This window comes from Barbus barbus (genome assembly GCF_936440315.1).
Source record: "Barbus barbus genome assembly, chromosome: 19".
Taxonomy (NCBI): Eukaryota; Metazoa; Chordata; class Actinopteri; order Cypriniformes; family Cyprinidae; genus Barbus; species Barbus barbus.
In genome coordinates this window covers 23,932,313-23,958,296 of record NC_136747.1, presented here as the reverse complement: position 1 = coordinate 23,958,296, position 25,984 = coordinate 23,932,313, and the positions used below count along the sequence as shown (strand labels likewise).

The 25,984-nt window shown below is 38.2% G+C and overlaps 2 protein-coding genes across 2 annotated transcripts; one reads left to right on the top strand and one right to left on the bottom strand.

Moving 5' to 3' along the window:
* Nucleotides 1-1,872: 1,872 nt before the first annotated feature.
* LOC306885822 (E3 ubiquitin-protein ligase TRIM21-like) lies at nucleotides 1,873-7,099 on the bottom strand (the record flags this gene model as incomplete). The annotated part of the gene is made up of 6 exons (XM_079442605.1): nucleotides 1,873-3,919; nucleotides 4,654-4,837; nucleotides 4,926-5,159; nucleotides 6,394-6,489; nucleotides 6,591-6,775; nucleotides 7,033-7,099. The coding sequence occupies 6 exons, from the start codon at nucleotides 7,097-7,099 to the stop codon at nucleotides 3,372-3,374; spliced, it is 1,314 nt and encodes a 437-aa protein (XP_079298731.1). The 3' UTR covers nucleotides 1,873-3,371.
* Nucleotides 7,100-12,992: 5,893 nt separating this feature from the next.
* Nucleotides 12,993-15,616, top strand: LOC306885821 (zinc finger protein RFP-like; the record flags this gene model as incomplete). Its single annotated transcript, XM_079442604.1, has 6 exons — nucleotides 12,993-13,526; nucleotides 13,638-13,721; nucleotides 13,855-14,076; nucleotides 14,165-14,303; nucleotides 14,888-14,914; nucleotides 15,072-15,616. 6 exons carry the CDS (start codon nucleotides 12,993-12,995, stop codon nucleotides 15,614-15,616), a joined length of 1,551 nt encoding a protein of 516 aa, XP_079298730.1.
* Nucleotides 15,617-25,984: the final 10,368 nt, after the last annotated feature.

Below are 25,984 nucleotides of genomic sequence, written 5' to 3'. Positions count from 1 at the left end.
TGGTACCCGGTGGGGTCTTCTGCTGTTGTAGCACATCCGCCTCAAGGTTGTGCGTGTTGTGGCTTCACAAATGCTTTGCTGCATACCTCGGTTGTAACGAGTGGTTATTTCAGTCAAAGTTGCTCTTCTATCAGCTTGAATCAGTCGGCCCATTCTCCTCTGACCTCTAGCATCAACAAGGCATTTTCGCCCACAGGACTGCCGCATACTGGATGTTTTTCCCTTTTCACAGCATTCTTTGTAAACCCTAGAAATGGTTGTGCGTGAAAATCCCAGTAACTGAGCAGATTGTGAAATACTCAGACCGGCCCGTCTGGCACCAACAACCATGCCACGCTCAAAATTGCTTAAGTCACCTTTCTTTCCCATTCTGACATTCAGTTTGGAGTTCAGGAGATTGTCTTGACCAGGACCACACCCCTAAATGCATTGAAGCAACTGCCATGTGATTGGTTGATTAGATAATTGCATTAATGAGAAATTGAACAGGTGTTCCTAATAATCCTTTAGGTGAGTGTATAAAAATGATAGAATTATAGAAATTAATACTTTTTTATAGCAAGGTTGTTTTAAATTGATCGAAAGTGATGATAAAGACATAATGTTTTGTTATAATGTAAAAACAGATTTCTATTTCAGATAAATGCTGTTCTTCTGAACTTTCTATTCATCAAAGAAACCTGAAACCATTCTACTCAGCTGTTTTCAACATAATAATAATAATAATAAAGGTTTTCTGAGAAGCAAATCAGAATATTAGAATGATAATCAGAATATTAATGATTTAGGATCATGTGACTGGAGTAATGATGCTAAAAAATCAGCTTTGAAATCACAGGAATAAATTACATTTTAAAATATATTCAAATAGAACACAGTTATTTTAAATATTTTGCTGTAATTACAAAATAAATGCAGGCTTGGTGAGCAAAATAAATGTTTTTTCTTTAAAAAACCATTTAAAAATCTTACTGTTCAAAAACTTTTGACTGGTAGCGTATATTATATGTTCATCTTGTTTAATGTAAATGTGATTTTCAGCTGCAGTGTAGCAGGTTTGTGTTTGTCAGCAGGTCATTTACTTCCTCTTTATGTAGTCATTATGTTATGTGACAAAATGAAAAAAGACACCAAACTTTGCTTTCTAACCAGTCAAATGACATACTTTTAATAAAATTCTGATATCATTTCAGTGCAACTAAAGTAATGGTGTATTTGACATGAATAAACCTGGTTCTGTTCAACTTCCAAACTCTTGTTTGATGATAATAAACCCAACTAAACCTAATATCTTATTTTTGGACATCATCATAATCATATCACTGTACTCATACATATTGTGGTATATGAATATCGCAATTCTGTGTCAATGTATTACGATAGTAATTCTGATGTACCACAGTAATATCACAGAACATTTTGTAACAGAGATGATTGAAATAACATTTATATAACAGTTTATCGAAGCTTTCATAGTTTGGTGTATTTTAATGTAAACATTTTATGGGCAATTTCACAGGAGAAGATGGGAAAATTGTGTTGAAAAAAAACAAGTGTTAAAGTACATAAGTGTGAAAATTTGAAGACATGCATTATATTTTGACTGTTACATATGTAGCAAATTAGCTCAAAGGGGGAATATGAATCATAACTCTTTATAATTAATTCTAATATTTGGATAAGTTAATAGAATTAGCTTGATAAAGCAGAATTTACAGTACAATCAATTGACCAGGTCGTCTAGCGAACGCTCAGTGGAGGGTAACAGAAATACCCTTTTTAAGGTACAGTACTACTCAGAGCATGTAACAAGATCAAAATCATTAAATTGACTTGCAAGCAGGGAATCAGAAACAAATATTCATATGTATTGTGCACAAAGTTTTATTAACTAAATCACAAACATATAACTAGACTAAACAAACACACACATATATATATATATATATATACACACACACACACACACACACAAATCACACATACATGGTACATGGGAAGGGTAAGTGAGATTGGATGAATGAAACCGGACAGAAACAGGGGAAATGAGGCTGAGTTGACCATCTGAAAGAACCATCAGTCTCTAACAGTATACGACAGCTTACAACAAACCTCTATGTGGTGAAAGGAACGATACTTGCACTTGGCTGTGGAACGAGAGTCTTGTGAAGCCTCTGAAGAAGGTCTGGATGGTTCCATTCGATGGCCGAAGTTACAATCTCTTGAAACTCCAACGTTGTTCTTGACTCTGTTGTGGTTGAGAGAGTCCTGTCTCCTAAGTCAACACATGGCTGGGTGTAAAATGGGGCCTTCTGGCCCTGTGGGCCACAGTGGAACTGCAGGCCGCTATCCATAAATGAAGATGCAGAGACTGCCATGAGCGGGGAGAGAGAAATGTCTGATCGAGGGCATTTCCATGATGGTGAATTCCAGGGTTGAGTGAGGACTAACTCCAGTGGTATTAGTCTGACTCTTTGTGGTCAAGAGCAATCTCCCTGGCCTAGCTCTATATGTTGGGGCCTGCTGGGTGCGCCCACACCAGCTCAGGCTCTCCGTGAGTCGCTCCACACGGGCAGCAATCGGAAGATTTAGCAGAAGAGAAAGCGAACCTGTGCGTGAGCCTTTTAAAGTAAGAGAAGCGTCCCACCTCTCAGGATGGGCTTGACCAATGAGAAAGGCTTAATTTCCAAGCAGGAAGCTGGAAATATTAGGGGGTTTTATGACCCTTTGTCTGAGAGCATGGTTCGAATGGCTCTGGCAGTCTATACTTTGATTAAATTACAAATACACATGACATTCTATGAGGAGGTGGTGTACACCAATGTGTCCGTCTTCAATTGAGCATTAATTTGGTAGGAGACATGATATAGGTGGGGTTACATTAACTAGTACTTCACTCATAAAGCATGCATACAACAAAATACAATGCAAGAGACACTATACAAGATAGTTCACACAATCATACACACAATGTCCTGGGATGCATGTTTATCTGTAGAAAGGTTTGTCTATGAGTAAAAGGCGGAAAGTTCTGTTTTTATGGGCATTGAGTGGGTTTCAGAAGGGTCTGTTCTTACTGCACTGTGCACTTATCAGATGGTTTCCCTGGTAACTGAGTCCTTTAGGGTGCTCTTTCGGAGGAAGGGAACGTAGACCCTCACAGATTGTTTGTTGAATGAGAGGGTTTGCTGGATTATTCATTAAATATAATGAATAAATCTGTGTCTGATTTGTCCAAACTCTACAAATATGGCACAAAAAAATCTTTCCTCACTTGAGTAGCAGCACATAGATTATTAAGGGTTCCTGATTTTCAATCATAAAAATCATTATTTTCATCTAGTGTTTCTATTGTATTTCAGGGTGTAAATTCATGTTTTGTAATTGACAGGTGTGATGATGAGTGGGGCTGAGTTTTTACCTCCATCATTAAAGCAAGGGCTAAAATATGGATAGAGTTTCCCTTTGAAAGTCTGACCAGTGTAGGAGTAGATAAGAGAGCTGGACTCTGCATCATAAAAGGAGACCAGACCCTCCTCATAATCCACAAACACACCGACCCGCTGCGGCTTCCCTCTCAGAGACAGAGGCACAAGAGGATTAGAGAGAGCCGCATATTTATTCCCATTTCTCAGCCAAACAGTCCAGTATCCATTACTGGGACTCTGTAAAATATCTCCTTTCCTGTTAATGGATTCTTGGGCCACACCTAAGGTCCATTTAATCTTTCCCTTCACCTGCACCTCAAAATAAAAACTCCCTGAGGAGAATCCCTCCTTTCCCAGGACACAGACCTTTTTATTAAATCTCTTTGGGCTGTCTGGGAGTTCCTGTCTAAAGTCTCCATGTCTCACTTGTTTTCCATCAGCAGACAGGATGAGTTTAGGATGAGCTGTATCAGGATCCAGAGTCACATCCACTGAGAAAACAGAGAATATGAATCACTACTTCACAATACAGAGAGAATATGAATCACTACTTCACAATACAGAGAGAATATGAATCACTACTTCACAATACAGACATTTTGTAAAGACTGATCGATTGATTGATTAGCTGTTTATAATTTAACGCCAGCTACCACAGCTATATTCATGGCGGGGGAAAAAAAAGAGAAATATAAAACAACTAAATAAAAAAAATTTAAAAAAAGGTTTTAAGTTTCAGGAGGTCTTGCGTCAACATTCTTTTAATCTTTGATAAATTAAAACAAATTAAAACTAAATCTGGTCTCACTGCATTACATTTTTTTTTCATAAGAATCAACTGAAAAATAAAGAGTTCAAGACACAGTCTAATAAAATATGCGTAATGGACTCAAGAAAGGCAATAAAGGAGGATTTTCACCCATTAACAAAACTTTAGTTTGAAGTGACCTATTCAACAACAAATAAAGACAATACGGCCACCAGACTGTGCATATAAAGGCATGAAACCTCCCAAAGTATAATGGCCTTAATCCTTCAGTTTCATTATCCAACGATATAGTTTAAAAGTGCTACTGAAATGTCTGACTTGATCAGATAACCTCTCTACACTTGACTTAACTGCTCTCTCATTAAAAATTGATTTATTGTGTCATGACCCATTTAAGGTTATATTTAAATAATTGTGTACAACATTGTGTATTTATCTTATCATGTATTGACGCACCAGCTTGCGTGAGTATCTCATGTAGAGTGTTCTGTAGAGTGTTCTTTAGAGTGTTCTTTAGAATGTCCTGCAGTTGAGTTAGATGTCTGCTCAAAGCCTCCTGATTCACATATGCCTTCATTCTGATCTCCGGCAAGTCCCTGTAACTCCTAGTTTTTGTAGGGTTGTGCAGGGATGGGTAAATCTACAGCAGGAGAGAGGAGAAATTCTTCAGCATGGGAGTGTTGGTGTCATATACTGCATTATTATTGATCAGAGAGATGTTCACTGACCTGTAGGAGGTGGCGGTGATCTTCAGTGTGTGAGAGCTGCTCCAGCTCAGTGTTTCTGGTCTCTATCTCAGTGATCTCCTGCTCCAGCCCTTCAATGAGCTCTTGCTCCTGTTTCTCTGCTGCTTTCTGCCTCTCTTCAATCATCTCCAGCAGTTCAGTCTGACATCTCTCAATGGAGCGGATGAGATTAGTGAAGATCTCATCACTGGCTGCTTTCTCCTTCTCTGTGTTACTCTGCTCAACCAAGTCAACCAACAAATTATTAGCTGTGTTTGCTAAGGCAAGAATCGGAGTTATTATTGCCCATACCTACATTTATTTAGAGGGTTTTCAAAATCCCTCAACCAAACTTAATTAAACTTGGTCCTGCAGTGTTTACACTCAATGATTCCTCAAATCATGTGTCTTGATGAAAACAGATGTGCTATTTCTTTAGTGATCAGTTAATCACAGCCGTGTGGATATTCAGACCAACAGCACGACTCCTATTGTGGTGTCGCTTTTATACAATAATAAAACAGGAAGTTACTATAAATTAACTTGCATTTTAGACTTTTTGTGTCTGTGTTGTTCAGTGGCCTTGTCTGTATTTGCTCCAACCACAAAAATTGTGTCTTCAGTTTGCCCCTGACCCCTTTCTCTAGCCTCCTATGTCCCTTCCTCAGTGTCAATCTGACCACTTTCTCCAGCTAGGTGGGCCATCATCTCAGCTGGCTGCAGTGTGTTTTTCCTTAACTGCTCCTATTTACTGTTATTCACAAGTAGCCTATATGAACTAAAAATGATGTACAAAAACCTAGTAAGTACTTTTCAATCCCTGATTGTAATTAGCGAAACATTATTGTTCTGTCTTTGGAAATGCATTTTAGTTAAAGTATTCTGTTGAAATTGCATTTGAGTAAAGTAACCCATAAGTCGAGTACTCTATATCTCTGCATAAGATGATTATGACATTTTATGGTAGCAAGACCAGATTAACTAATTTCTGCTCCCCTGCTTCCTGGCTGTCTGTTGTTTAGTAGCATGGATAATACAAAACTACACATGGGTATAATGTTAGTTACTTTAGAAAATAGAAAACAAGCACATCTAAAATTATTTTACTTAACTTTATGAAAATGTTAATCAGACCCCAATGGTAGGTATGTGATTGTCTCAGGCACCCTCTATAATAATCAAGTCACCTTGGCAAGTGTTTACGCACCTAGATTTTATTATTTTTTTATTAAACTTTTCTCTAAACTTGAATCTTGAATCTTTACCAGCTGATTATGGGAGGTGACTTTAATTGTGTTTTTATTTTTTGAAAATGTTAAACACAAACATACATAAAGGCTGGTAGTCTGACTGAACAAACACAGACAAGCGGAGTGATACAAAACAGTGAAAAACCCAGTGCTGACTGTATATCAGGAGTCCTGGAGGACCAGAACTAAATAAATATTCACTTTCTATTGAATGAACTCACTTTTCTGACTTCTGCTGAGTTTTTGATGTCTTGAATCTTCTTGACTCTCTCCTGGATCATCTCTTTGGCATTTTTCTGTGTCTTCATCAGTTGAGTCTATAGACAAAGAACAACACAAAATAATAATTGATTCGTTTATTTCACAAAATATAAAAAGTGATTAGGTCTTTACAAATGGTTTTGTTAGTAAGATCTACCTTCTTGTTTTCACTCTCTTCTTCTATAGAAACAGTGTCGTGGTACATGTGGTCTTGCACAGCACACTCCATACACAAACACGTCTGATCATCTCTACAGAACTGCTCCAGAGGTTTCTTGTGTTTCTGACATATATACTCCTCCAGATTTCTCACAGGCTCCATCAGTTTGTGTTTGCTTAAACCTGCCAATTTAAAATGAGGCTGCAGGTGAGTTTCACAGTAAGAGCTCTGACACACCAGACATGACTTCAGAGCTTTCAGCTTTGTCTCCTCACAGAAATCACACAGAACTTCAAGCTGATTTAAGAATGCTGGATGGAGAAATTATAACAATAATAACATGCACTATAGTGTAAAGTCAACATGTGTAGAGCTTTAATGTAGAGTGGCTGATTTCAAGAAGATAAGCACATAAGAATTAAGTAGGTTATTAACTTACATGGAGGATTATCTATACTCCCTCTCCTTTCTCGTCTATATGGTGGTGTTGGGGAAGATTCTGCCATTGTTCCTCACTTAAGCCTTATGCCTTATAATAATGAAATAAATGAATAAATAAATAATCAGCAAACAAACAAACGGAATAATTGTAACTAATAACTGCTGTTTACATTACAGGAAAAGTACTAATTACTCTTTTCCCTCAAAATTGACAAATACTTTGAATGACCAAATGGATATTTCATTTAATTGAAATTAGATTTGTTTTAGCTGCAGTGTATTTTAAATGAAATAGTTTTACTTGTATTTCATTGTAGTAAACATTTTATTGTAGGAGAAAAGTTCCTTTTCAAACAAAAAACTCACAAAACACCTGAAACATTTGCTATTTATATTAAATGCAAACAATAAACATAAATAAAGTATTTTCTGACAATATGTCTTCCCACAAAATAAACAGATGCAAGGTAAAAACTAAAATTCAATCTTGTTAAGCATGTCTGCATTTAGACAGTCATACTTCCTGTTTCTTCATGTTCATCCTGGAGTGAGAATTTTCCCTGGGGGTAAGGTGGAGGGTCTGGTTGGGTTGTTTTGTTTTGTTTAAAAAAAATGTCAGCAAGAATAGTATTATAAGATAATTGCAAGTTTTACAAGTCATTATAATTGCAGCAACATTTCAAAAATAATATTAATGTATAGTCTGCATTTCCATTGCTTAACAAACTTCTGTTTGGACAAATTATATTATAATATCAGCACATTATGCTTAAATATGTCGATCATTATGATTTCGAAAGTAAAACATGTATTTACATAAGGGCTGAAGTCACTCCTGAAACTTTCGCCAGTACCCTATTATTATAGTTTTAACTGAGGTGCTCTTGCTTCTGTTTTATGTTTTTCAATATGTGAGAAAATGAACGTGTGAGAACAATGTCAATTTTGTGAGCCTCATGCTGATTGCCTGAGAGTTGACAGCCCTAATTTACGCTGTAGCAGGTTCAGGTTTGTTTGTCGAAGTTAAGGTCATATGTCCTATGTCATATGTCATGTGAAAAAATGACAGAAACACCAACCTTTGCTGTACAACCAACCAAATGACTTACTTCTAATATGATACCATTTCAGTGCAGTAAACAACTTAAGTTGACTATGTGACATGATTAAACCCTGGGGCATGTTGCATAAACCCATGTTAAGAGTGTCTTACTGGTATGACCAACAAGCAGTTAGTAAGGGGTAATCGATCTTACTTTCCAGTATCATATTAGACCAACGTATGTTTTTGTGTAACTGACTTGGAAAAACAAAAATCATGAGCGCTCTTAAAGAAAAACAAAATGTACAAACTTGTTAGACTAGTTAGCAGTTTATGCAAACAGCCCCTGGTTCTGTTCAACGTATTTCAGTTCCATTTCCATTAGAAACCTGTAAAGGACAATCTCTCTCATATTTCTATCACTTACCTGTGAGTATCAGATGTGTCCACAATGGTCTTTGAATGGCTCAATAAATATTCTGTTGTTTAAAGAGGCTGATTGTTTCAGGCTTCTGTATTGTTGTTGCTGTTTCACTGAACTCCAGTGATGTCAGAGCTCCTCCTGTATTTACACATTGAAGTTCGTCCCTGTATTTGGTGTCTGTTTGTATTGGAACTGATGTTTCTGTCATAGAGATATCAAAATACGCACAAAAGCTTGATTATTTGGCAACAGGTGTGTAAAACGTACTCACAAATTATACTTAATTGAAATATATAATGAGTCAAATTTTTTATTAATTATTAATTAAAAGTGAAAGTAAAGTACAACTTTAATTTTCACTTAAGTATTAAAAATGTTTAAATAATCTAGCAAAAATAGATTATAGATTAATCGCATTTCTATAATTCAAATCCGTTAAAGGATTGTTAGGCTGCATTAATTAGGTCAACCGGAACCGGGAACACTTCCCAAAACACCTGATGTACTTGTTACATCGTTAGAAGAATGGCATCTACGCTAATATTAGTCTGTTTCTTTCTTATTCCGAGGTCACCGTAGCCACCCAGATCCAGACTGTATCCAGATCAGATGGTGGATCAGCACCTAGAGATGACCTCTACAGCCCTAAATGTCGGCGGAGACCAGGATAACTAGATGAGCCCCAGAGACTGATACCCAGTGAAGACCTTTCTTTTCTTAAAGCCACCCGGCTTTATATCAATCTGATGTAAAGCTGCTTTGACACAATTTGCATTGTTGAAAGCACTATACAAATAATAGTGACTTTACTTGACTTGACATGCAGGTTTTGTGTAGGCAGCTGTGTCAGCCGTGTGGGGAAGTCATGGCCTAATGGTTAGAGAGTCTTGTAATCCAAAGGTTGCGGGTTCGAGTCTCCGGCCGGCAGGAATTGTAGGTGGGGGGAGTGAATGTCCAGCGCTCTCTCCTCCCTCAATACCACGACTGAGGTGCCCTTGAGCAAGGCACCGAACCCCCAACTGCTCCCCGGGCGCTACAGCATAAATGGCTGCCCACTGCTCCGGGTGTGTGTTCACGGTGTGTGTGTGTGTTCACTGCTGTGTGTGTGCACGTTGGATGGGTTAAATGCAGAGCACGAATTCCGAGTATGGGTCACCATACTTGGCTGAATGTCACTTCACTTCACTTCATAATGAAATTAGGAGAATACAAACAACATTGACTGGCCATTCTTTAACTACTCAATTGAACTGGAATGGATCAAACCAAAAGAAACCTTTTCAGAACCTGTTGCTTCATATAGGCCAGGAATCATCAAATCTGGCTCACAAGATCCACTTTCCTGCAGAGTTTTGTTCTAACCTTGATCAAACACACCTGAGCATGACTTCACATCACAAGTGGGTGAGTTTGATCACAGTTGGAGCTAAACTCTGCAGGAAAGTGGATCTCATGAACCTTATTTGAGGTGTAACAGATATGATCCTGTTAACAAGAATTGTGTGGGCAGTTTTCTTCCTTACCACTAGGGGTGCTAGGGTGTTTTAGGTTTCCTTAGGGAGTTAGCAATAGCAAGCAGCAGTAGCCAGCATGGCTCACCTGCTGAACACATTGTGCTGTGTCCTTGTTGGGAAATGTGTCATTTCAAGCCCAGTCTAAAGGAGTTGTTTGTTTGTTTGTTTTTTTTTATTTAAAAGTGTACATTGCTGATGTTTTTTGCAGATCATAGCCTGGACTATTTTTGACTGTTCCTGGTTAGGAAGAGTCTGGTGTTTGAGAGCTGTGGCGTGTTTTCATTACAAGAGTTTGAATTATTCATTTGCCATCAGTCAACTTCAGCTATGGACAGTGTTTAGACATTGATGTACTACAGATAAGACTTTCGCACACATCAGCTTTCACAAGACAAAATCCTACAATCTTACATTGCTTTGTTTTTTGTATTTAAATTTTTGTCTATATGTAGTTGTATTAACCTGAATTGAATTTTCTAAATACAATTTCTTTAAATTTTCTATTTTATTGTATTTAAAAAATCCATTGATTTGAAATTCCTTTGACTATACATTTTTGACAATACAGACATTAGTTATGTGGTGACTTCATCCATTTCAGATATATAATAACTGTTTTTCCCAAAGAATTATGTTTATGTTATGTTTACCACAGGCTTTATTTTACTCATAAATTGAAAAACCCCATTATAAAACAGCTTAAGAAAATCTCAAAGGAACCCACGGCAAATTACTCTTCCGGGTTCTGATGTCATAGTTCCCCCACTCTATTGGCACTGAGGTTTTCGACTCCAGGACTTTCGGAGTCAACTCCGCCCTTCGACTCCCACCATGGGACTCATTGCTGACATTGCTGTCATTATTAATTTAAATTTTTTTCCCTGACACAATGCCTTAAATTTCCCCCACACTCTTTTCGCATGACTGTCCAAATTAGTCTAATTTTGAAATGATATTTGAAATTATGAGTAGCTGTCTTTACCTAGCTGTTGCTGATACCTAAATTCACAGAGAGAAAAATTACAAGAAAATATCATGTCACAATTAAATAAATGAGAAAGAAGAAATTCTTTAATAAATTAATTTCATAATAATAGTTGGGTGATGGTGCTAAACGTACGTTATCATTGTCTTAAAAAGCTGCTTGAACAGGAGCGTTAAAGATATTACAAATAAATACAGTGCATACAATAAGGATACACTTGTTGATTAGTTTATTCTTAAGGAATGTATGCTTAGTTTAATGATTATGAACACAAATATGTAAAACCAAATCAAAACTAAGGAAGAAAACTGCCCACAAAATTCTTATTGAAATGCCTGTTACACCTCATATATGGCTCATTTTAAAAGCTCTTTATTCCAGAGATATACTACAAGCAAGTCAGTATATTCAGTAGACGCAATGTATGATAAATTGCTTACCATAGTATTACATACGACAATAATAAAACAGTACATTGACATAAAGAAGGAAATGTGCTTTTAGTACTTCTGTACATTTACTTAAGTAAAAATCTGTCTTTAAAACTTTGACTTGTAATGGAGTAGTATGTGACCAGCAGTATCTGCTTTCACTCAAGTAATGGAATGATGTACTTTGTCCACCTCTGGATATGTATTGGCTGAAACATCAGTCCCAATCCAACACACCAAATACAGGGATAAGTTTAAATGTGTAAATACAGGCGGAGCTCTGACATTACCGGAGTTCAGAGAAACTTGATGAAGAACAATACAGACACCTGAAACTATCAGTCATTGATGGATTATTAACGTTTAAACAACAGACTCACAGGTAAGTGGTAAATATAAGACAAATGGTCCCAAGCAGGTTTCTAATGGAATTATTCTGGTTTAGTCAGGTTTGTCAAACTGCAATAAACAGAATAGAAACAGGTTAAAGCATATCAAATATTGAGGTGTTTACTGCACTGAAATAATATCAGAATTGTCTTAACAGTATATAATTTGATTATAATAGTGTATCATTTGATTGGTTGTAAACCAAAGTTTGCTTTTTCTGTCATTTTGCCATGGAAAAAAGACTAAAGAAAGAGGAAGTAAAAGACCCACAGACAGACCAAACACAAACCCTGCAATATAGATGAGCATCAACATAAAATGTGTACAAGATTAAAATTATGCTTGGTCAAGCAATATCTGCATCTGTATCAATATGTTTTCTTTAGGATAAGAGGGAAGAATATTAAAATAAAATGTGAGAAAAGAGATTGTACCTTGCACCTTCAATTGTACCTTTCTTTCAGTATAAACAACAGTTCCGATAGATCAGTTTAATGATTCGTTCTTTTAAGGAACATTTCACCCACAAAATAAACACTGTTTCCTTCTCTGTCAGTGCTTGCATGAGATGACACACATTCTTCCACACTCTTATCTTCAGGGTTTAATATAAACCCAGTGACCAAAATACACTCATTATTACAAAAAGGAAATGGGCTTATGTTTTTAATACTGTAAAACTTTATCATAATCTATACTGTGAAATGCAATGTTTTTCTTATTATTATTTCTTGAAAAGGTTTGAAGTAGGAAAGAGCAATGGCAGAATCATCACCGAATACACTGAAAAGAGGAAGGAGATGGAGTATAAATAGTCCTCCGTGTAAGTCAATGACAAAAGAAAAAATGTATTAATGCATAAATTATTCTATTCTCTTATGGGAAAAATTATATAGCCTACTATAAATATTATATAAAACCTGCTCAGCTTTTATTATGAATATTTTGCACAGTTAATACTTTTAAATGACACAAATGAAAGCTTTTCAAATAGTAACAAAGGGGTGCACATACAGTAAATGCCCAACACAGCTGTTTTCCTTTACCATCTGATGCAACATTTTCTACCAAAAATATCAAGCATTTGAGCAGACGCCTTTACATCAAATGGATTTTAATGGATCACAAGTAACATAAATTTAGTCAAGTGTGTTCTAACTCTCTGTCCAGTCATGTCATCCTCCAGAGGTCCACTGACTGAGGAGCTTCAGTGCTCTATATGTCTGGATGTGTTCACTGATCCAGTCAGCACTCCATGTGGACACAACTTCTGCAAGACCTGTCTGAATAAGTGCTGGGACAACAGCCAGACCTGCAACTGTCCATACTGTAAAGAAACATTCAAGCAAAGACCTGATCTCAAGATTAATACCACACTCCGAGAGCTCATAGATCAATATAAAAAGAAAAGTTCTGAGAAAAAAACTGAAGTTCTGTGTGATTTCTGTGAGGAAATAAAGCTGAAAGCCCTGAAGTCGTGTCTGGTGTGTCAGAGCTCTTACTGTGAAACTCACCTGCAGCCTCATTTTAAAGTGGCAGGTCTAAAGAAACACAAACTGATGGAGCCTGTGAGTAATCTGGAGGACTATATATGTCAGAAACATGAGAGACCTCTGGAGCTGTTCTGTAGAGATGATCAGACAGTTATGTGTCTTTTCTGTACCGAAGCAGCTCATAAAAACCACAACACTGTTCCTCTACAAGAGGTGAGTACTAAGTGCTATCAATGTTAAAATAATACTTCACTTATAAATATAAAATTATATAATTATTTACTCACCCCCATGTCGTTTTATCAATCAAATTTTCTCTGTTAGTTGATGTTCCAAGACATGCAACAGATGATCCAGGACAGAATCAAGAAGATTCAAGACATTAAACACTCAGCAGAAGTCAGAAAAGTGAGTGGTTATTATTATTATTGGTGGTTACTTACTGGACACATGAATTGAGATATAACTAATGTCAGTAAGATGAACTGTGTAGCATGCAGATAACACCAATTCAAATTTGTTGATTGACTTGGTTGAGCAGAGTAACACAGAGAAGGAGAAAGCAGCCAGTGTTGAGCTCTTCGCTGATCTCATCCGCTCCATTGAGAGATGTCAGACTGAACTGCTGGAGATGATGGAGGACCAGCAGAAACAGGAGCAAGAGCTCATTGAAGACCTGGAGCGGGAGATCTCTGAGCTAACGATGAGAAACACTGAGCTGGAGCAGCTCTCACACACTGAAGATCACCTCCACCTCCTACAGGTCAGTGAACATCTCTCTGATCAATAATAATGCAGTACATGACACCAACACTCCCATGCTGAAGGATTTCTCCTCTCTCCTGCTGTAGGCTTACTCATCCCTGTGCAGCTCTACAAACAGGAACTGGCCTGAGATCAGTATGAAGACTCATGAGATTCTGAAGCCTCTGAGGAGAGCTCTGACTCAACTGCAGGAAACTCTGCATGAGAAACTCGCACAGATTACTGGTATGGCTTTATAAAATACACTGTACAGATACACATATTATGTATAATCTTTTAATATCAGCAATGAAGAATGAGTCTGATTCAAGCTAAAATAAGATCATTATTTGATCATGTGTTTGAGGCTCATCATTTTGTTGATCAGCACCTCACAAATCTTCTTGAAGAGGGCAGGTCATTTTCATCTATAAATTCAGTCAGTACCATATCATCTTTTGTGAATATAGGCTATGTAAGATCAAATCAGTTCAGTAGGTGAATAAAAATATTTTTAAATGTTTTACAATAAAATCAAATTGATATACATTACGAGTTTAAGAGTTAGAAGAGAATCAGTGAGCCATAATGATTAGACGTACTGGTGTACAACTCGTATCCCAACAACAGCTGAAGGTTGAAAAACCAAGGCATCTAACAGGAACTAAAAATCAGGAAACTAGAACACAGAAATAATGTTAGAAACTAAAGATAAGACTTTTCCAAAACAAGAACATCAACCTGACAATAACCTTAAAGCTGGTCTATAATTCCACACATAAAAACACCTCAAAGATCTGATGATGTTTTATTGTCATGTGTCTCTACAGAGCTGAAGTGGATGCAGCAGTATGCAGGTACAGTGTGCTGTCTCCACTACACCAGTTTACATTCATACAGTTTCATTATTTAAGTACAATCTGTTAAAAACTGGATTAAATATTTTTTTAAAATCTGTATTGTGAAGTTGTGATTCATATTATCTTGTCTTTCTTTCTTTGTTTTTTTTCTCAGTGGATGTGACTCTAGATCCCGATACAGCTCATCCAAAACTCATCCTGTCTGATGATGGAAAACAAGTGAGATGTGGAAACATTTGGCAGAACCTAGCAAACAACCCAAAGAGATTTAATAGATGTCCTGCTGTCCTGGGAAAACAGGCATTCTCCTCAGGGAAGTTTTATTTTGAGGTGCAGGTGAAGAAAAAGAATAATTGGGATATAGGAGTGGCCACAGAATCTATTAAAAGGAAGGGACCGATCACACTTTGTCCGAGTAACGGATACTGGGCTGTGAGGCTGAGAAATAATGAATATAAGGCTCACTCTACTCCTCCCGTTTCTCTGTCTCTGAGAGTGAAGCCGCAGCAGGTCGGTGTGTTTGTGGATTATGAGGAGGGTCGGGTCTCCTTTTATGATGTAGAGTCCAGCTCTCATATCTACTCTTTCACAGGTCAGTCTTTCACTGACAAACTCTATCCATATTTAAACGCAGCCCATAATAGAGGAGGTAACAATTCAGTCCCACTGATCATCACACCTTTCAATTTCAATAAATGATGTTTTATTAAAGTTTATGAGGATGACATTCAGAAAATCAACCAATTTTGCACAGGTGGAGCATGTTTAGGTAATCAACTTAATTAACACTATAGTAAATATCTATATAGCCAATTTACCTTTGTCATATGACAATTCCTCACTTCTAACCCCTTATTTACACTGCACGTGTCTGCGATGAGGTTTTGTTCCATTAAGTCCTCCACGCGGTGCCAACTAAAGGCACGGTCACACTAGACTTTTCGTTCCATTGACTTCCATTCATATGCATGCAAATGCGTCAGACAGGAAATGCAAGCCTGTGTGAAAAGTTTTCGCATTTCGCTGGAGATTATTTTACTATATAGGGAGATTAGAGGGTCTGTATTACTTACTATTGGAGAAAGCATAACGCTAACTCGGATCATGTGTCCCTTAATAACCAATCACATTACAGCCTTGACGTCATTGAATTTCAGTCAGAGTTGTGTGACACTCACGGTGCATTCAAAACGGGATATATCGCCCTCTGAAGGTCACTTTGGCGCGAAAACAATCATGGCCGCCATACTGTAATCAAAGCAGCTTCGCTCATGAACGCTACTTTATCAGATAAAATGAAAATGCCATCGAAACTTTTCTGAAGACAGTCGGTTCCCTTCAGCGATACATTCATATAAAACACCCGAGACACGTTTTGATTTGAAACGTGTAGTGCTCATGTTTATTCAAAGAAGTCAAACGCCACAAATAAATCAATGTATGGGAAAAACTGGAAATCTATATCGAAATATCGGAAATGTGTCATATCACCATTGTTGAAAAAATTATATCACGATACATATTGATATTGAATTATTGTCCAGCCCTAAGTGCATCAATGTCCAAACACTAGCAAATTAATAATCCAACCTCTTGTAATGAAAACATACCACAGCTCTCAAACACCAGACTCTTTCTAAACAGGAACAGTCAAAAATAGTCCAGACTATGGTCACATGTCGAAAAGAACTTTAAATCCATATTCAGACTGGACCATGATGTGGTGACTGACCTCACCAATACTGTGAACTGTCCTTCTAAAATGCCTACAAATACACTGTCTCAAACTCTTAGACTCTTCGGCATCAATCCAAACATAGGCCATACATACATGTAACATCTCTGCAAAAAACATCAGCAGTGTACACTTTTAAATAGAAAAAAAAATCCTTACTTTAGACTGGGCTTGAAATGACACATTTCCCAACCAGGACACAGCACAATGTGTTCAGCGGGTGAGCCATGCTGGCTACTGCTTCATTAAAGAAACCTGAAAAAAAATCTCAGCCGTTTTCAACATAATAATAAATGTTTTTTGAGCAGCAAATCAGAATATTAGAATGATTTCTGAAGGAACGTGACTGGAGTAATGATGCTAAAAATTCAGCTTTGAAATCACAGGAATAAATTACATTTTAAAATAGAAAACAGTTATTTTAAATAGTAAAAATATTTGAAAATCTTACCTTTTTTGCTGTATTTTGGATCAAATAAATGCAGGCTTGGTGAGCAGAAGAGAATTCTTTAAAAACCATTAAAACTCTTGCTGTTTGTGATGATGGTCATGGTTATCTCGTGACCATCAGATCAAGGTGTTACTGTGTTTATGAATTTGTTGTTTATGTTTATGATTTGATGTGTGTAAGGAACCAATGTCTAGGGTTCAAATGGTGTCCTGTAGTTGTGTATAAAAGGGGACGAGACTTTAAAGGTTTCATATGTTTTTATTTTGCATATGTTTATTGTGTAAGATATGATGTAATGTGAATTGCCTGTGTGGTCTTGAGTTCGGTAGGGGAGTGTTTTGATGATGTGATATCCGAAATTCCTTTAATTGATGGTTATACCATTTATGGACACGGGGATTCATTTGAAGGGTTGGAAATGTCAGAGTCAGAGTTGCTGTGTTAAATGGGGGTGAAAGAGGGGAGGGGGGTCAGGGACGGGAGGGAGTTCAGCTTCCTGACAGCCTGATGTATGAAGCTGTCCTTCAGTCTGCTGGTCCTCGCCTGGAGACTCCGCAGTCTCCTCCCTGATGGCAGCAGACTGAAGAAGCTGTGTGTTGGGTGGGTGGGATCACCTGCAATGCGGAGGGCTCTTCGGGTGAGACGGGTGTTGTAAATGTCCTGGAGGGAGGGGAGAGAGACACCAACGATCTTCTCAGCTGCTCTCACTATGCGTTGAAGTGACTTGCGGCAGGATGCGTTGCAAGCGCCATACCACACAGTGATGCAGCTAGTTAGGATGCTCTCGATGGTGCCTCTGTAGAAGGTGCACATGATGGGGGCCGGGGCTCTGGCTCTTCTGAGTTTGTGGAGGAAGTAGAGACGCTGCTGTGCTTTCTTGGCCAGTGCTACAGTGTTGTTAGTCCAGGAGAGGTCCTCAGTGATGTGCACACCCAGGAACTTGGTGCTGCTCACTCTCTCCACAGTCGCACCGTTGATGGTCAGAGGGGCATGCTGAGTGTGTACTCTCCTGAAGTCAACAACAATCTCCTTCGTCTTCTTCACATTCACAGAATTTGGTGAAGCAAATGTCGCAGTTATGTAAGCTATCTGTTTGATGGGAGGCGGGCGAGTTGGGTTGTCCCTCGAAATTAGTGTGCAGGTGTTGCTTTGCTGCTCTTAGCATGTTTGATTTTTATGGTATGTTTTTTTTTGGTGTGAACACGTGTGACGAGACAGCTGTCGAAATAAAATCACTTGGACTTGAAGACTGCCTTTGCTGTATGCAAATCTTTCCTGGGCCTTATGGCTAAAGTTTACGTTACAACTCAGTCTAGCTGCCAGGCGTCAAGCCAACCAACGTCTGGTGAAGGCGGTGTTTGAGACCCTAGTGGCAGTGGTGGTGGCAGCATTCTGACACTGTTCAAAAACTTTTGACTGGTATACTGTATGTTTAAAGTTAAAGATATTAATATTAATGAGGTGAGTCTGAGATGTCTATTTGACAGTGATTTCACATTTCTTGTTTGTATGAAAGCTAAATACAAATAAAAGGTGAACATTACTTTATTTGTGCCGTTATTTGTTGTTGTTTTTCTAAAATAGGCTATTATATAGTTTTATAGGAGGAGGTTTCGTAGACTTGGCGAATTCATTTTTCATACATTTTTATAGATGCACAACAGATAAGACTTTTGCACACATCAACTTTCACATGACCAAATCCTACAATCTTACATTGCTTTGGTTGCTTTCTTTTGTTATGTTTTTTGTTTTTCTTTTGTACCTTTGTGTAGGCTATTTACATTTTTGGGTATATGTGCATATAAAAAAAACAGTGCTATCTGCTTCATGCGTGTCTTTCCTCCTAAATGGTAAAATGGTCCTAAACTTTTTGTATAATTAGCCTTGTGTAAATGTAAAAAATATGAGACTAGGATCCCTGATGTAGGCCTATTTGCTTTTCAAAGGCTGATTGAAAATGATCCTTTCAGCCAAGTTGCGAGAGAGATAAAGGTGTGGTTGCGGAATTCAAGAGACAGAGCGGTTGGATGAAAGGAGCACTACCACCGTCTGCTGACTAGTTGAGAGACCTCTGGGGAAGAGTAAGCTTTGCCAATGAATACTTTAGCACATCAAAACATTTTTCAGCAGAGGTCAAAGTAATTTGGTATTTTTTATTTTATGTTTTATTAAATTGTATTATTTTGTATAGATAATTTGTATTCCCTTTCAGAGTGTTAAATTAGCTGTATTAACCTGAATTTAATGTTTTCTATTTTGTATTTAATAAATCTATTGATTTGAAATCCCTTTGACTACTGTACATATTTGACATGATACTGGCATGTTATGTGGTGACTGCATCCATTTCAGATATATAATAACTGTTTTTCCAAAAGACTTAGGTTATAGTAACTGAAAAGTATTTAAAGTGAAACGGATGTATTGTTGTAGATCAATAGTGCGGGCCCTGTGTGGGCCTAGTGAGGGCTTCCTGGGGGCTAAGTGAGAGCTGCCTGTGCAAGGCCAGCACTAAGGGGACAATGTTTTGCCAATGAGCAAATTCTCAGAGGCCCTGCGCTGGCAGCCCGCTGGTGGCCCTTGGGCTAGTCCTAAGTGGACCTGTAAAGGGCCAGTGCAGGCTTGTTTGCAGGGTGATCAAGTTAGTTTCACTTTCTCTGAATCTCTCTCTGAACTACAGATATATCAGAGCTCCTCCTGTATTTGAATTTATCCCTGTATTCGGTATTTAGCATTCATGTGTGTCTGTTTGTATTAGGACTGATGTTTCAATCAGCCCACGAAGAAGTACTTAAAAATACTTAACTAATCTTAAGAACTAGTCTGACCAATTAACAGCTAGCCAGGGGCAAACAGTCATACTTTTTGGATTCAAATTAGAGCAATGTACGTTCTTTTGTAACAAACTAATATATATACACAGGTCCTTCTCAAAAAATTAGCATATTGTGATAAAGTTCATTATTTTCTGTAATGTACTGATAAACATTAGACTTTCATATATTTTAGATTCATTACAACTGAAGTAGTTCAAGCCTTTTATTGTTATAATATTGATGATTTTGGCATACAGCTCATGAAAACCCAAAAAATTAGCATATTTCATCCGACCAATAAAAGAAAAGTGTTTTTAATACAAAAAAAAAGTCAACCTTCAAATAATTATGTTCAGTTATGCACTCAATACTTGGTCGGGAATCCTTTTGCAGAAATGACTGCTTCAATGCGGCGTGGCATGGAGGCAATCAGCCTGTGGCACTGCTGAGGTGTTATGGAGGCCCAGGATGCTTCGATAGCGGCCTTAAGCTCATCCAGAGTGTTGGGTCTTGCGTCTCAACTTTCTCTTCACAATATCCCACAGATTCTCTATGGGGTTCAGGTCAGGAGAGTTGGCAGGCCAATTGAGCACAGTAATACCATGGTCAGTAAACCATTTACCAGTGGTTTTGGCACTGTGAGCAGGTCGTGCTGAAAAATGAAATCTTCATCTCCATAAAGCTTTTCAACAGATGGAAGCATGAAGTGCTCCAAAATCTCCTGATAGCTAGCTGCATTGACCCTGCCCTTGATAAAACACAGTGGACCAACACCAGCATCACTGACTGTGGGTACTTGACACTGGACTTCAGGCATTTTGGCATTTCCCTCTCCCCAGTCTTCCTCCAGACTCTGGCACCTTGATTTCCGAATGACATGCAAAATTTGCTTTCATCCGAAAAAAGTACTTTGGACCACTGAGCAACAGTCCAGTGCTGCTTCTCTGTAGCCCAGGTCAGGCGCTTCTGCCGCTGTTTCTGGTTCAAAAGTGGCTTGACCTGGGGAATGCGGCACCTGTAGCCCATTTCCTGCACACGCCTGTACACGGTGGCTCTGGATGTTTCTACTCCAGACTCAGTCCACTGCTTCCGCAGGTCCCCCAAGGTCTGGAATCGGTCCTTCTCCACAATCTTCCTCAGGGTCCGGTCACCTCTTCTCGTTGTGCTGCGTTTTCTGCCACACTTTTTCCTTCCCACAGACTTCCCACTGAGGTGCCTTGATACAGCACTCTGGGAACAGCCTATTCGTTCAGAAATTTCTTTCTGTGTCTTACCCTCTTGCTTGAGGGTGTCAATGATGGCCTTCTGGACAGCAGTCAGGTCGGCAGTCTTACCCATGATTGCGGTTTTAAGTAATGAACCAGGCTGGGAGTTTTTAAAAGCCTCAGGAATCTTTTGCAGGTGTTTAGAGTTAATTAGTTGATTCAGATGATTAGGTTAATAGCTCGTTTAGAGAACCTTTTCATGATATGCTAATTTTTTGAGATAGGAATTTTGGGTTTTCATGAGCTGTATGCCAAAATCATCAATATTAAAACAATAAAAGGCTTGAACTACTTCAGTTGTGTTGTAATGAATCTAAAATATATGAAAGTTTAATGTTTATCAGTACATTACAGAAAATAATGAACTTTATCACAATATGCTAATTTTTTGAGAAGGACCTGTATACATTTACATTTAGTCATTTGGCAGACGCTTTTATCCAAAGCAACTTACAATTGGGGAATACAAAAAGCGATTCATCTTGAAGAGGCAATCAGAAAGAGACAGAAGAAGTGCTCGTAACACCAAGTCTCAGTCATTGTTCAAATAAGTGCAATCTAGTAAGGGAGGGAGAGGGATAGAGGGAAAGAGTTTTTTTTGGAGTTTAGGATGAAGTCAAGTACTGCCGAAAGAGATGAGTTTTCAGTTGTTGCTTGAAGATTGCCAGGGATCCGGCGTTCCGGATAGGGGTGGGAAGATTATTCCACCAGCCAGGAATGGTGAACGAGAATGTTCTGGAGAGTGATTTTGAGCCTCTCTGTGATGGTACCACAAGGCGTCGCTCACTAGCAGATCTCAGACTTCTGGAGGGGATGTAGGTTCGTACATACATATGTATGTATGTATATATATATATATATATATATATATATATATATATAGATGACCAGCCTTAAAGAAAAAAACTGATTACTAACCTTATAGGACTAATAATGGCTACTGGACCACAGGCAGGCCAGTCAAGCATATATAGTATACTCAGTGTCTAAACCACAATGTTGTTGCACATGAATGAGGCCTGGCATTGTCTTGCTTTAATAACCATTAATGTCCCTGGAAATTATGTCCTTTTTAATGACAGAATGTCTCTTTACTATCCCAATATATGCCTCAGTTCAATGGTACCTTCACCCAAGTCCCCCATGCCATGGCCACTAATGTACCCCATGTCGTTGATAAAAGTCTGAATGGTCCCGTTTTGCTTTGGCACAGAGAACTCAATGTCTGTTTTCCCAAAAAAAAGCTGAAATGTGGACTCATCTGACCATAGCACATCTGAGATGACCTCGGGCCCAGAGAACTTCTCTGCATAGGATTGATGTATGGCTTTCTCCTTGTGAGATTCAAGTTGCATTTCTTGAGCCAGCGATGGACTGTTAAGTGACAATGGATTTACGAAGTACAAATTTGTCCCCAAAATATGGTTAAGTAGGTGTATACACACACACACACACACACACACAATCTGAACTAAACTGCTGTATTTTGTATGACCAAGTTTAATCTAATGTAAATGGGGCATGCTGAGTCAGTGTAACAGGTAAACATTAACAGTAAACATTTTGTGGGAGAACATTTCCTTTCTAAACAAGCGGGGGGGAATCACAGAAATAATTTGCTGTTTATATTAAAGGCAAACAATATTAATTAGCTTGAACATATCTCTTTGAAAAAAAAAATATCTGTGAAAAAATTAATCTCATGCATATTTGCATTCAGTAATTTTTCATTCCTCTGCCTAACGAACAGACCGAACATTGTGTGACAGGTGTCTATGCCTCGAGGTCATATATATTTCCTGCTTATTTAGTCTTTGTGTCCAGTGGGAAAATGACAGAAACGTTAAAGTTTACAAACAAAACAATGAAATACATTAATACAATTTGTGTTTCGGTGTATTACTTTTGAGTATTTGACGATTAAATCTAGTTCTATTCAGTTCTGTTTCCAGTTTCACATAAACCTGACTAAACCAGACCACTTCCATTAAAAACCTGTAATATGATTACAGTCCAAAGATGGAAGGTTACAATCTTTAATCCAAGAAGTAGTCAACAAACAACAAATCATTGTCTTATTTCAGTTTTATTCAAAACAAGATGGTATAAAACAACAAAAAAGTAAAGACATGACCAACTTTTTACATTAGCTACACAAGTTTTACAAAACAAAAGTGAGGGATATCCAAAAAGCATGAGGGAAAGGTTTGGTCTACTGATACATCGTTCATGTAACATCATAAATAAAAAGATTCCATCATTATGAGCAGAATTGGAACCTCATGTCTGCAGTACATATCATGCAATAACAGGCGGATCTGATTCCATCAGAGAATAATAAAAAAAAAAAAAAAAAAAAAAAAAAAAAAAAAAATCACATGAGTGCTTCACTACAGTCGAGAAAGAAGCAAATACAAACATGGAGAAATGCATTGTAAGATCCATACGATCTAGACCGGAGAGAACTGGAGCTGACTGAAGAGGTTTGGTTTGCATGAATATTATCCGGATCTATTAGGCCGAGTAATCCTGCAGAATCAAACAATTACACTGAGAAAACACTCAGGGGCAAACAGTCATACTTTTTGGATTCAAATTAGAGCAATGTACGTTCTTTTGTAACAAACTAATATATATACACAGGTCCTTCTCAAAAAATTAGCATATTGTGATAAAGTTCATTATTTTCTGTAATGTACTGATAAACATTAGACTTTCATATATTTTAGATTCATTACAACTGAAGTAGTTCAAGCCTTTTATTGTTATAATATTGATGATTTTGGCATACAGCTCATGAAAACCCAAAAAATTAGCATATTTCATCCGACCAATAAAAGAAAAGTTTTTAATACAAAAAAAAAAAGTCAACCTTCAAATAATTATGTTCAGTTATGCACTCAATACTTGGTCGGGAATCCTTTTGCAGAAATGACTGCTTCAATGCGGCGTGGCATGGAGGCAATCAGCCTGTGGCACTGCTGAGGTGTTATGGAGGCCCAGGATGCTTCGATAGCGGCCTTAAGCTCATCCAGAGTGTTGGGTCTTGCGTCTCAACTTTCTCTTCACAATATCCCACAGATTCTCTATGGGGTTCAGGTCAGGAGAGTTGGCAGGCCAATTGAGCACAGTAATACCATGGTCAGTAAACCATTTACCAGTGGTTTTGGCACTGTGAGCAGGTCGTGCTGAAAAATGAAATCTTCATCTCCATAAAGCTTTTCAACAGATGGAAGCATGAAGTGCTCCAAAATCTCCTGATAGCTAGCTGCATTGACCCTGCCCTTGATAAAACACAGTGGACCAACACCAGCATCACTGACTGTGGGTACTTGACACTGGACTTCAGGCATTTTGGCATTTCCCTCTCCCCAGTCTTCCTCCAGACTCTGGCACCTTGATTTCCGAATGACATGCAAAATTTGCTTTCATCCGAAAAAAGTACTTTGGACCACTGAGCAACAGTCCAGTGCTGCTTCTCTGTAGCCCAGGTCAGGCGCTTCTGCCGCTGTTTCTGGTTCAAAAGTGGCTTGACCTGGGGAATGCGGCACCTGTAGCCCATTTCCTGCACACGCCTGTACACGGTGGCTCTGGATGTTTCTACTCCAGACTCAGTCCACTGCTTCCGCAGGTCCCCCAAGGTCTGGAATCGGTCCTTCTCCACAATCTTCCTCAGGGTCCGGTCACCTCTTCTCGTTGTGCTGCGTTTTCTGCCACACTTTTTCCTTCCCACAGACTTCCCACTGAGGTGCCTTGATACAGCACTCTGGGAACAGCCTATTCGTTCAGAAATTTCTTTCTGTGTCTTACCCTCTTGCTTGAGGGTGTCAATGATGGCCTTCTGGACAGCAGTCAGGTCGGCAGTCTTACCCATGATTGCGGTTTTAAGTAATGAACCAGGCTGGGAGTTTTTAAAAGCCTCAGGAATCTTTTGCAGGTGTTTAGAGTTAATTAGTTGATTCAGATGATTAGGTTAATAGCTCGTTTAGAGAACCTTTTCATGATATGCTAATTTTTTGAGATAGGAATTTTGGGTTTTCATGAGCTGTATGCCAAAATCATCAATATTAAAACAATAAAAGGCTTGAACTACTTCAGTTGTGTTGTAATGAATCTAAAATATATGAAAGTTTAATGTTTATCAGTACATTACAGAAAATAATGAACTTTATCACAATATGCTAATTTTTTGAGAAGGACCTGTATACATTTACATTTAGTCATTTGGCAGACGCTTTTATCCAAAGCAACTTACAATTGGGGAATACAAAAAGCGATTCATCTTGAAGAGGCAATCAGAAAGAGACAGAAGAAGTGCTCGTAACACCAAGTCTCAGTCATTGTTCAAATAAGTGCAATCTAGTAAGGGAGGGAGAGGGATAGAGGGATAGAGGGAAAGAGTTTTTTTTGGAGTTTAGGATGAAGTCAAGTACTGCCGAAAGAGATGAGTTTTCAGTTGTTGCTTGAAGATTGCCAGGGATCCGGCGTTCCGGATAGGGGTGGGAAGATTATTCCACCAGCCAGGAATGGTGAACGAGAATGTTCTGGAGAGTGATTTTGAGCCTCTCTGTGATGGTACCACAAGGCGTCGCTCACTAGCAGATCTCAGACTTCTGGAAGGGATGTAGGTTCGTAAGTTGGAGGGGATGTAGGTTCATACATACATATGTATGTATGTATATATATATATATATATATATATATATAGATGACCAGCCTTAAAGAAAAAAACTGATTACTAACCTTATAGGACTAATAATGGCTACTGGACCACAGGCAGGCCAGTCAAGCATATAT